The following is a 12,015-nucleotide window of genomic DNA, read 5'->3' on the forward strand; positions in this document are numbered from 1 at the left end:
TATATATATATTTATATATTTTTTTTGTTATTAAAGACATCCTTATTTTTCACCTGATTTTAATAGCAGCATATTAATCTAAAGGTTGTAAAATTGACAATATTTAGAAATAAAGATATTTAAGAGGTAATTAAGAAGGCCATAAAGTCAGAAAAGTTAGTGACATAATATTTTTTTCAGTCTGGTTAAACTAATTTACAAATGTGAAGCTGAGCTTAGATATGACTCAAAGTGTGTTGATTTTCATGAAAATACAAAGAAAACTTCAAATGTATTTTTGACCAAACAACTGTTGTTATATAATGTCACCTAAAATGCAAACCACATCAAATGATCAAAACGTACCACCATTTTTGTTTATTTTTTGTGAATGTATTAAGTTAAAACCCCAGTTGTGTCACACTTAACTTTGAGCTTAGAAACATTTGATCCTGTGGGGTCCACTCTCTGTGTTTTTTATACCTAACCATGCCAGAGGATTGYGTGGCTGCAAAGCTCAATCTGAGTTTCATCTGAACAAACAGTGTCAATCCAGTTAGTCTTACACAACTTCTGGACAGAAAACGCTTTCCCAACGTTTTATCTACTCGTGCATCTCATTTAACAGCTTTTGCCTTTTGTGTTTGCTTTTTGTGGCTCCAGGTGAACGAAATCTACCATGACGATTCTTTGGGAGCAAAAATCAATGTGGTGCTGGTGCGGATAATCATGCTGGGCTATGGCAAGGTGAGACCTGACAGGATTCGAAGTCCTGCTGAGAAAACAGCTGAACCGCAGTTCCTGAAGCGCTTACACTTTAGAACAACAGGATTTGGGCTCGCCCTGTTTGTCTTTTTGTTTCTATGTCAGCATTATCCGTGACACAGGGATTTTGCTACTCGTCCTTTAAGTAGCTAAAGCAAACTTATAAACAAATATACAACACACACATCCAGTCATCAGGAAACACACACACACACAGACTGATGCCCAGAGCTTGTTATTCCAGTGGACTGAGCAAAAGAGGAACTAAAAGCATGCAGCATCTCAGGGGAGTTTTTCCAAGTCGCACGCCTTCACAGTTCACCACCAAAGCACACAGAAACTCTGGCCGTTATGCAATCGCTGTTCTTCCTAGCAGGTTGCCGCACAGAATCACCTCCAGTCTAGACAAAGGTAAATAATCAATGACAGCTCTCCATCATTCATAAAGAGAAGGGCAATAAGGGGCAGCATCCCTTTCTTCCTCACTGTAACTTTATCTGCATGCCTGTGCTGAGAAGCGTGGCAGGATGCTGAATGGCAGAAATGACGGGATCACCCACTGAATAGCACATGTGATTTTATTGGTGGAGCTGCCCTTACAGCCCCAGCAGAAGTCAGAAACAACACACACACAGGTTACAATGCATTGGTCATTCAGGGCCAGCCCCTATGCAGCTTCACCCAAAGCTTTGGCTGTCCATCATTCCCAATTACCACAGCAACAGAGCTGCACCCAGACAGCCTGCAGATTGACTGTGTGACCCTGAATGCAGCCACTCTCACACACCCACACTTTGCTCACATGCAGTCACTGCGCTACATTTGCACCCATCGCACCGTTGCAGAAACACATTTTTTTTGGCATCATGAAAAAAATGCACTCAAACACACGTAAGCAACTTGGAAACGGTGCACACGTACAGGCTACGCCGTCTAAATGAGGGCTGAGCCGAGTGCATACTTAGCACTCCATCAAGTGTGCAGAGGCAGGCCATATGTCTCGCTCATGTTGCATTCCTTTTGTGAACCAACTGCACCTTAGGCATGTGTTCAAACACTGAGCAAAAAATAAAAAAGAGGCAAATACAAAGAGATATGAAGAGATACCTTGATAACAGACAGAGAAATGAAGATCACAGAGGGAACATATTAGATAAGGAAATATAGCTCTAAAGGAGTCTAGTTAGGGTTTTTGTTTAATCAGATATTTTTGTAAAACTCATTAACAGAGTGCTGCTTTCGAGCATCTCTTTGAGACTGTGTGTTTCTCTGTGTGATGAAGTGGAAGAAATGCTCCAGCAGTTTGTGAGATCTTCTAAGATCAAAAAAATGATTAAAAAAAGAAAAGTACACAGTGACACTGCCCCCTACAGGGTGAAATAAATTGCTGTACATACATAAACTAAAACAGGGATGTCCTTGTTTTTTGTTTTTTTTTGTTTTGTTTTTTAAATAATCCCTGCACTTCTTTCGTGTTGCTCTGCGTTTCAGTCCATGAGCCTGATTGAACTTGGGAACCCATCTCAGAGTCTGGAGAACGTGTGTCGCTGGGCCTTTCTGCAGCAGAAGCAAGACACGGGGGACGCCGAGTATCATGATCATGCCATTTTCCTGACACGCCAAGAATTTGGGCCCACGGGCATGCAGGGTATTAAAGGACACGATGAACACACTCAACACTGTTGTGCATTATACTCTTGCTGCGTCTTCACACTTTTAACAAAAAAGATTGTAGACACATAGAGAAGTGTGCACCCTCCTTCCTTTGCCTCATATAATTTGCAAGGTGCACTGTGGCTTTAGTGGTTGATGGTTTTCTATGCAGAAGAGCACAAGCTAACAGCCAGGCCCAGGGGAGAGGCCTCTAAAGCCAGTGGCCTAGCTAACCAGAAGCCCTTCAGCTGCCCTTGGGCGCAGCCTTCAGCAGCAGAAAATCAATATACAGAGAAGAGGCAGCCACAGCTCCACAATTAAAGAGAGTGCAGGACACACACACACAGGAAGCTGAAGACTGGCATTTGCAAAGAGAGAAGCCAACGTCTTGGAATTAAGATTAGACACATGAACGTAAATGTTTGTGGCTTGCACTTCGACAGCGCCTTTTTCCAGAACCATACATCCAAAATGTGATGCCCCTGAAATAAAATCCTGACAAACCAAACAGCTAAAAGAGTAACAAGAAGAGTAAACGGAGTCCTTGTGTGTGTGTGTGTGTAAAGTAATCTTAAGATGAGTAGAGCTGCTCTGTTGTTAATAAAGCAAAATTTAAAGAGGTATGTGTTTTTGATTTGATAAAGGAAATCTACTTGACCAAATAATAAAAAAAAACACATATTTATTCCTAAATGAGGATTAAACCTAGCTAATATAGCATTTTATCATTTTGTCTATGATTATGTTTCGGCAGTGCTGCAGCAGTAAGTCTGTAAATCTCAAACATTACTTCTCTCCCGCTGGTTGTTGTTCAGGTTATGCTCCGGTGACGGGGATGTGCCACCCGGTGAGGAGCTGCACTTTGAACCACGAGGACGGTTTCTCTTCTGCCTTTGTGGTGGCCCATGAAACCGGGCACGTGTAAGTGTCACCAGTAACAAAGTAGACCAGAGAGCAAAGCAGTCGCTTACTAATTCATCACGGTTTTGTTCAAGTGGTCAGTATGTGATGATTGAATCCTCCCTCTGTTGCTCCTTGATCTACTCCTTCCACACATTCCCGCTCTGTCTCTATTGCTCTTTGTCCTCTCCACCACCACTCTTGTTCTTCTTCTCTTCATCCGTAGGCTTGGGATGGAGCACGATGGCCAGGGGAACCGCTGTGGAGACGAGGTGCCCATGGGCAGCATCATGGCTCCTCTGGTGCAAGCTGCCTTCCACCGCTTCCAGTGGTCCAGATGTAGCATGCAGGAGCTCGGACGCTACCTTCAGTGAGACATGAGCACCAGAACATATCAGTATATGCAGGAGTCTTTACATGTAGACTCCTATGGTCAGCTCTGATCTCAAGTGTTGTTGCTTTTTACATGCAGCTGCTATGAGATTTGACATGTCCAGCTCAAACAAGACATACGCCACAAAAAGTGTTTAAAGATCTTAGGTTTTCTCACCAAGATATTATTTTGCCTATTGTCAAGAGCAGAATGTGTCTGTTTTCATAAAATATTCATATTAGTGTGAACAGGGCACGAAATCGTATCTGTCCTAGTCAGATACAGTTTTTAAATCAGATAAATCAGCAAATCTGAGCAAAATATTCAGTTTGACAAATTTTTAGTACATGCCGCAACAATAAAAATGTAAAAAAAAAAAAGTTAGCTTTTCTTGTGCATTTATACCAGAGGTACCAGGAAATGTAGGAACATTACAGGTAAGGAAAGAAAATGAAAGGTTTTTCACTTCCCCTTCAGTTCCTACGACTGTCTCCGGGACGACCCGTTTGACCACAACTGGCCGTCGCTGCCTCAGCTTCCTGGTTTGCACTACTCCATGAATGAACAGTGTCGTTTTGACTTCGGTGTGGGTTACACCATGTGCACCGCGGTAAGAGACCCCCGCAGTCTGCCAACGCTTAACTTTCATTCATCATCACGCTGAGCGCATCTTCAGTCAAAGCTTAGCGTTGCTTTAGCTTCTAAGCACAAGCGACAGGTAAATGTTAAGCCTCAACAGACATAGTTTGAAAGTGATTTTTTTTTCCACTGTGGTTTGTAAAATAGCTTGAATTATTGAAGAATTTTCTCAAATTTTAAGAGTTGGGCTTCTTAACTGAGCCCAGTGTTGTCTGCTAGTGTACGACCTTTGACCAAAATAAGTGACTTGCGTAGCCATTGACATTTTTCTGATGTCCTCTGTTTCTTCTCCCGGCCTCTGGTGGGATTGACATCTTGCTTAAAAGCAGGTAATTGGTTTTGTTAGCTATTACTTTTTAATGTCATTAATTTAATTACAAAAAGAAAAGAAGTTTCTTTATATAGCCTCTCAGTTGCCTTGATACCACAGTGCCTTTACATGAGCCTGCTAGAAATAAACATTTTGTAAAGACAAGACATTTTGTAGAGAAGTTTCATCAAGCTGCAGCATCTTTTCTGGCATCTTGTACTTCCTTTACAGTCAGCATCATCTTTTTTCTGTGACTGTGAAGCCACTGTGGCACACTGTTGCAAAGCTGTTTCTTGACTAAGGGTTTGCTCAGGGGCTTGCACACGTTGCTAGATTACCCTCTATTCTCTTGTCAAACTCATTCCCCTCAGCTACAAAAGGTGGGCCAGACAGGATCGCAGGTAAGGCCACCCCACCTCCAGGAGGACGTGTGGACGTGTCATTTTGTTTTGTTAGGTTTTCTCGTTCTTTTTGTTCCCCAAAGTCATGTGTATGTAATGTTGCTCCCTCATTTCCGTTTTGATTGTACTCTGCGTCTCAGTTTTGTCAGGATTTGGTCTGCAGGATTCTAAAATGCTTGTGCTTTAAGAGAAAGCCACTACAAAATCCTTCAAAACAACGGGACACCTGCAATTCATTTGTGTGGCCCTTATGGCTACGTCCAGCACTGTACCTGGAGTCCTTTTCTGCGTATGGGTGGTAAATCACTGCACCTCTGGTAGGAAGAGACTCATTATATTGGCACTTTTATGACTGTAAACGAGTGGAAAAGGTTGGAGAGAAGTCTTCCCCATCCTTGGGGGAAAGGGCTCAGCTAGAACAGAGGCCCTGTTTCCCCTTCCCCCCCCGTATTTTAGGATCCTCCAGTCTATATACAGCTGACGATTACCTACCGCAGTCTGAGCCGATGTTTGTAAGTCAACTCCTGACCTGTAGAAGTCCCTCAGGGTCATGGTAGGTGGGAGGTTCTGGGGAGAGGAGAGAGGAGGGCAGGCTGGTTTGTTTGATGGCACTTTGATTCATTTTAGACAAGGAGGGGAATTTGCTGAATTTGCTTCTCAAGCCATGTCGAGAGACATCTCATTAGTCACAGATATCTCACCTTTTGTCTTGAAACACTCTGCCCTCTGACCCTCCTTACAGTGCTTTGCAAAAGTATGTATAACCCCTGAAGTTCTAAAATTGTTACAGGCACACCATGCTGCGTGATTCGTGTGACAGATCAACGCAAAATGTCAATGTGAAGTGGAAGGAAAATTATATACATATACCATGTTTGATGTAGATTTTTATTAAGCCCTCTCTAACTTGTACGAATCACCTTTTGGTTCAATTATAGCTGCAGACGCTTTTGGTCATTTTTTCATCAGTTTTTGGAAAAGAGAAGCTGGGATTATGGCCCATTTTTTTCATGCTTTTTTTTTTGCAAAACAGGAGAACGTTTGAATAGACTACTTTTGCCACAGTTTCACAATCAGATTCCAACACTGAATACACTGATCCAGACAGTTGCAGCTATGTGGGTCTTTGTTCTGTTGCACAGTGAACCCAGTGATCAGGTTTATATGCACTTAGTTTTTCTTCAAAGAATGGTTTGCATGAAGGTCAGAATGTTCAGTGTCGGTGTCCTCTGACTAAATTATGTTCTTCCACCTGAATTCGGTGTCCCCTGCAGGGGTAAGCTACTCATTGGACTCAGTGTGGCTTTTATCGACTATGTCTGTCTTCTGGAGCCCACAACTAAAATTTGCCCTGTAAACAGATTCTCCTACCTGAGCTGTGGGTCTCTGCAGCTCCTCTAACATTACCCTGAGTATCTCGGTGATAATAGCTTTATTTACCTGGCCTGTACGTTTAGGGGAACTGCGGTGCGTTGAGGGGTTTGCCGTTTTGTTCAGATGTAGGACTGGACTCCACTCTGTAGAGCCCGCTTCTCCACTAGAGTGGCTTCAACCAGTTCTGCTTCGGTCCATCCTGACCAGATTCATGGCTCAGCACAGCTCTTGTCCGTTTTTTTTTTTTTGTACCTAATTCGGGAGTAGTACTGGCCGCTCTAAGAAGGGTAATGCATGCAAGTAATTTGATCGAAAACAGACTGCGTTCATCGATTGGCCTGTGATGTACGTCACTGCAAACTCCAAACAACCTCTCAACCAGCACTGTGGACCGGCAGTCATGCCGTCTGCTATCAAAGAGCTGCACAGTGTGGTCTGGCGTAATTATGAGTTTAATCACGAGCAGCGCCAGGAACACATGCGTCATGCATTTCGGAGCAGAATGACAGTGATTTTGCAGCCATGCAAAGCAGCAAGTCTTTCTGAGGAGTGGGCAACAATGACGAAGCGAGGAACTGTGCAGCTCCGGTCGACGTTTCGTCTGAGCTGCAGCTATGTGTGAAACTCTGGATCTGAATGGTTTTCGTTACGTTTGCTCCACAAATGAATTTCTAGAAGACAAAATGAAATATCTGGTTTAGTTGGCTCCATAAAAACTACAACCACCAGGTTCTCCATTGCTGAGTGTCGCTGAAAACATCATTGGAGCATTGACTGCAGCTCCTGCACACTACTGGCTTGCCCACGCTCCTAACTATAATCACACCCGTAACAGTGAGGAGCAGATCGTAATGGAGACGCTCCAAACTGGGGTAGAACCAAACAGGCTGGGTATCAAAAAGCTGCTTTTCCACTGTGAAGTCTCACTCTAACTGGAGTTTGAAATATGATTTTATGAACTTTACAGTTTTTCACAATTTTATTTCTGATCTAGTTAATTTTCTCTGGTCTATGTGAAGCTGTTTGTAGAGAACAAGCAGCTTCTCTTCCAAAAACCTCTGATGCTTTAAGAGAATTGTATTTGTATACAAATTAAATTGCACACAGGTGAATTTGTATTGGACTTCATTTAGGGTTATCTTAGTAAAACGATCTGAGTACAAATATATTTTGATCAGAATATTTTGTTTGTAAAAGGACTTACAAGCTGAGTATCATTTTCCTTCCACTTCACAATTTACTGCTGCTTTGTGTTTGTCTGTCACCTACAATCCTATTAAAATGTATTAATGTTAGTCATTGTTAAGTGCGATTATGCGAAACAAGTAGGATTACTTTTGCAGGGCTCTGTATCTGTCAACAGAATTTGCATGAACTGCTGTGTGTTCCTCAGTGGGTCCCAGTGTAAACTGCAGTGGCTCTGCATAGATTAAGTGTTGGTATTGTTTGGTATGTTTCTGTCTTTGCTGCTGTTGTGGCATTTCTCCTCCCGTCTCAACTTTATTGAGTGTTAAACTTCCCATCAGTTTACATTTTGATTGACCTGTTAAGCAACATGTTTATTTTTGATCTGCTGTTTTTGACTATATGCTGAAACCTCTGTGCTCCCAAACAGTACCGTACGTTTGACCCCTGCAAGCAGCTGTGGTGCAGTCACCCAGACAATCCGTTCTTCTGCAAAACCAAGAAGGGGCCACCCATTGATGGCACCATGTGTGGGAATGGAAAGGTATTGCTACATTTTTACAAAAAAACATATTGTAAAAGATTTTACGCACCATATGTAGTTGCTAAATTAGGCATATCTCTGTGCTCTTGGGCAGCACTGCTTCAAAGGTCATTGCATCTGGTTGACTCCTGATATCATGAAGCAAGATGGAAACTGGGGATCATGGAGCGAGTATGGCCAGTGCTCACGAACCTGTGGGGGAGGAGTGCAGTTTCGCACCAGAAACTGTGACAATCCCAGGTATGACGTTATTTTCTAGTGTGTGTCTAGTGTCCACCACGGCCATGAGGTGAAGGTGTGTAAACGGACTTAAAATAAGGTAATCATTTATTGCAATAGCAATAGTAATAAATCATTACATGCAACTGGATCGCAAGAAAAATGTTATAGTGTCACTGACAACCAACTAGTGTTAGCGCACATAGTTCCTTTTAAATTCACACAGGCCCTCCTCCTGCCTCTGATTGGTTGTTTCCAACAAGGAGCAATGCATTTTTGCAAGTTGTCTGCAAGACCACACGGAGGTCAAGACATGGTCACAGTTTTAAGAATTATGTTATATATATTATATATATATAAAAGTCACCTACTGCAGAATTAAAAGTTAGGATGCGATTCCCAGGTGTACTTGTAAATGTGACCAGCACTGTGTATTTTTAAGGCAGCATTACAGGATGTTTCTCAGTTCCAGTCGTCAGCCCCCCCTTGCCCTGCAGACTTTAGATGCGTCTCTGTTACAGAACACTTGATTCAAATGATTGCATGACCTCCTGTGCCGCCCTCAAGTGGTGCAGAGGCCTGTTAAATCGCCCACAGGTTCAAACCAGGTGTGCGGCAGAATAGAAACTCCTAAAACATGCAAAGCAGGAGAGCCTGAGGACCGGAACTGAGAAACACTGGGCTAAAGAGATCATTTTAGTTTAAAGTGTAATAAAAAATTTTAAAAAAGCAAAAGAACAAATTACTACTTAAACGCCAAGAACATTTCTTGTGCCTCTTGTTTTTCCCAGCCCGGCCAATGGTGGCCGGCCCTGCAGAGGGGCAACTTACCAGTTCCAGATGTGCAACACCAATGAATGTGAAGACATTTACAGTGATCCCAGGGAGGAGCAGTGCCACGCCTCAGAGTACATCGACAAGCACCTCTGGCTGCCTTATGAACACCCAGATTGTGAGTAGATACTGAACCAGATTGACAGCAGCAAACCAGGAGTGATTAGATTCTGCTGGACCTGTGTGTTATGCTATTTAGAACATGTGGTGTTGTGTTATTCGATTAATGGGAAATCAGCTTTAAGGCACAACCAGACCCCTGAAAGATATGACATATCTTTAACAGTTGGAAATGATTTGAGAGTTTTTGCCTGCTCTACCCAAAGACATCTTAATCTCATTAATCCTCAGATTTCTCCAGGTTTTATTTACCATACCTAAATAATCCCACTAATACCAAACAAGTCCTAAGCTCTCCATCTAATGCACAGAAACTCTTTTCATTGAAGAAACAGTAAAATACACATGGCTGCATGCATAAAATTGTCAGCTCCAGCCTATCTAAGAGCTGTATTGTCACTTCCATCTTAATACACGTGAAATTATCATCCATCTAAAGGGCAACTGTACAGCAAAGCACTGCTACTTCCTATCTAAATGACCTTCCTAAATTGTTTTTCCTTCAATCTTGTTACTTCTAAATGCCATATATCTTTTTTTCTCACTAAAGCGTTCAGCGTCATAAATTACCTCTCTTTGTGTGAACGTGCAAACCAGTTTGTGAGGGAAAAAATGATTCTGAAGGAGGTGAAACTGGATTCCATTCACGATCTATCATCTTTGACTTCCATGATAAGTGTGAGAATGTCAACTGCAGATGTGAAACTATAATATTTGTCTAACAAATTGTTTTTATTCCCCCTTTTGGGAATTTCCCTTGTATCAACAGCTGTACCGTGAATTACTCCCGAGAGGAGAAAACATGAGGTATTAGCCAGGCAGCTAATTTTGAGGGTCTGAAGCTTTCTGTGTCCTCACACGGAGGAGATCACACGTCTCCCAACGTACAGCGATGTTTGCAAAACACTTTAACACCTTCTGCCCCCCCCCCCCCCCTCCAACCCCTCCCCCAGAGCATCTCCGAGCAGGTCCTGACAAACTGAGGATACGGTCTTCTGTTGCTCTAAACTGTAATGTTATGGTTATTATTATTATGTGAAAATGTTACTGGGAGAAGAACAGACTGGCTCTGAGTGAGCGGGTTGATTTATGAATAGTATATCATGCTGATGCTATAAATACAGACTGAGCCTCTGCAGTGTTTCTTTTTGACTGCACTGAATGCACATGAACAACATGATTAGGTGTCAGCAGGCTGTGGAGGATTCTTTATTAGGAGCTCACACACCTATTGGTAGAACTTGTAAATACATGGGAAAAAAGCCTCCTACCGATACTTATTTCTTAAGTAAGGATTAGGACTTCATAATTTGTGAGAAACGTGTAATTAAAGCAATGTACCTGTATGCAGTATCTGTATCACAAAAAAAAAAACTGTGTGTTGCACCAAGCGTTCAGGCTCTACATGCCAGTAATAGATGCTGTGCTGATAAGTATCAGTCATTGAGAAATTATAAATGTTTTTTTTTTGTCTATACACCAGCTAAAGCCACATATAATTATTTTAACGAAGCCAAATTCTTACGATAAAACGTTTTTAATTTCACCAGTTTGAAATACTGTCTGAAGCCTACGTTTGCAACGGACTAACACAATCATACAATAAATGTTTTCCTAATGCACAGTTCTACTAAGAGGGGGATTATCACAGGGTCACCCAGTTCTTCATAACGTCTATTCAATGTTTTAAATATGTGGTGAAGGACCTCTTCTCCTTTTGTTAAGCATTGCGGAGGATTGTCGATGCCGTAGGTCTGTTTCTGGGCCTGTTGAGAGTAAAATATTAGGACATTTTGAAAAGGATCGGGTGACCTCATCTAGAAAACTGAAGATTTCTCAAGTAGCAGGGTAAGCAACCAAAACGTAGTTAGAGAGCAGGACGCAGCACTCAAAAACATGTAAACTTTAACTGCGTAATATTCAAACAAACTTCAGAAACTGATAAATGATAAGGATTTGGAGAATTCACGGAATACAAAGTAGAAATCTTGACAAAATAATGAACAAATCATAAATCGCCACAATGTGAGCCACCATTGTGTTTTTCTACTCTACATTGAACCAAAACACAAATCAGCTCAGAAAGGTTTACCAAACAGCATTTTTCCCTGACAATTTCAAAATGTACACTTAAATTACCCACAAAACCTGTGGTGAGAGCTGAAGACAATAGAGAATGAGAGAGGACCAAGGACTCTTAGAGTGATTAAGCAAACAGGAATAGACAAAGATGGCAATCTCTTAATGCACCGACCTGGTGAAAAGACTCGACCTGTTCATTTACCAATGCTTTTGCCGCAGTTGATTTTGTTTAAAATAATCACTTTTGAATACGAGCTTTATTTTCCCTCTGAGTAAATGTACTCAAAGTAATTAATTCTGTGTAAACTTACTGTATGCTACTGCAATAAAAGACTGATAAATTTGAAGAGATATTTTAAGGCTTTTCACACGTCTTTACCAGGGATACCAGTATTTGTGAAGCAAGCTGAGGTAGATTAGTTGCATGTCTGCCACCTGTTCATTAGAGTCAAAGCTCTAAAAGACAAGGTCTCTGGCTGCTGGCCAGAGGCCTTGGTGTGTGTGGGTGTGTGTGTGTATGTGTGTGTGTATGCTTGAGAAGGGGTGCGAGTGTGCGTGTGCGTGTGTGTGTGTGTGTGTGTGTGTGTGTGTGTGTGTGTGTGGGTGTGTGTGTGTGTGTGTGTGTGTGTGTGTGCTC

General features: G+C 42.0%; 1 protein-coding gene across 7 annotated transcripts in view; it reads left to right on the forward strand.

Annotated features, from left to right (window-relative positions):
* Positions 1 to 12,015, forward strand: part of LOC103471261 (A disintegrin and metalloproteinase with thrombospondin motifs 2-like) — a 128,285-nt gene that overhangs the window by 102,590 nt on the left and 13,680 nt on the right. For 3 of the 7 annotated variants that reach the window (XM_017307183.1, XM_017307187.1, XM_017307185.1), the window contains 9 exons: positions 643 to 726; positions 2,236 to 2,392; positions 3,213 to 3,318; positions 3,524 to 3,667; positions 4,148 to 4,280; positions 4,988 to 5,020; positions 8,010 to 8,123; positions 8,218 to 8,363; positions 9,134 to 9,294. In XM_017307183.1, the coding sequence (XP_017162672.1) occupies positions 643 to 726; positions 2,236 to 2,392; positions 3,213 to 3,318; positions 3,524 to 3,667; positions 4,148 to 4,280; positions 4,988 to 5,020; positions 8,010 to 8,123; positions 8,218 to 8,363; positions 9,134 to 9,294 (1,078 nt within the window). The other 4 variants (XM_017307184.1, XM_017307188.1, XM_008420140.2 and 1 more) reach the window with 3 other exon arrangements.

The sequence above is a fragment of the Poecilia reticulata genome, linkage group LG10, assembly GCF_000633615.1.
Source record: "Poecilia reticulata strain Guanapo linkage group LG10, Guppy_female_1.0+MT, whole genome shotgun sequence".
Classification (NCBI taxonomy): domain Eukaryota; kingdom Metazoa; phylum Chordata; class Actinopteri; order Cyprinodontiformes; family Poeciliidae; genus Poecilia; species Poecilia reticulata.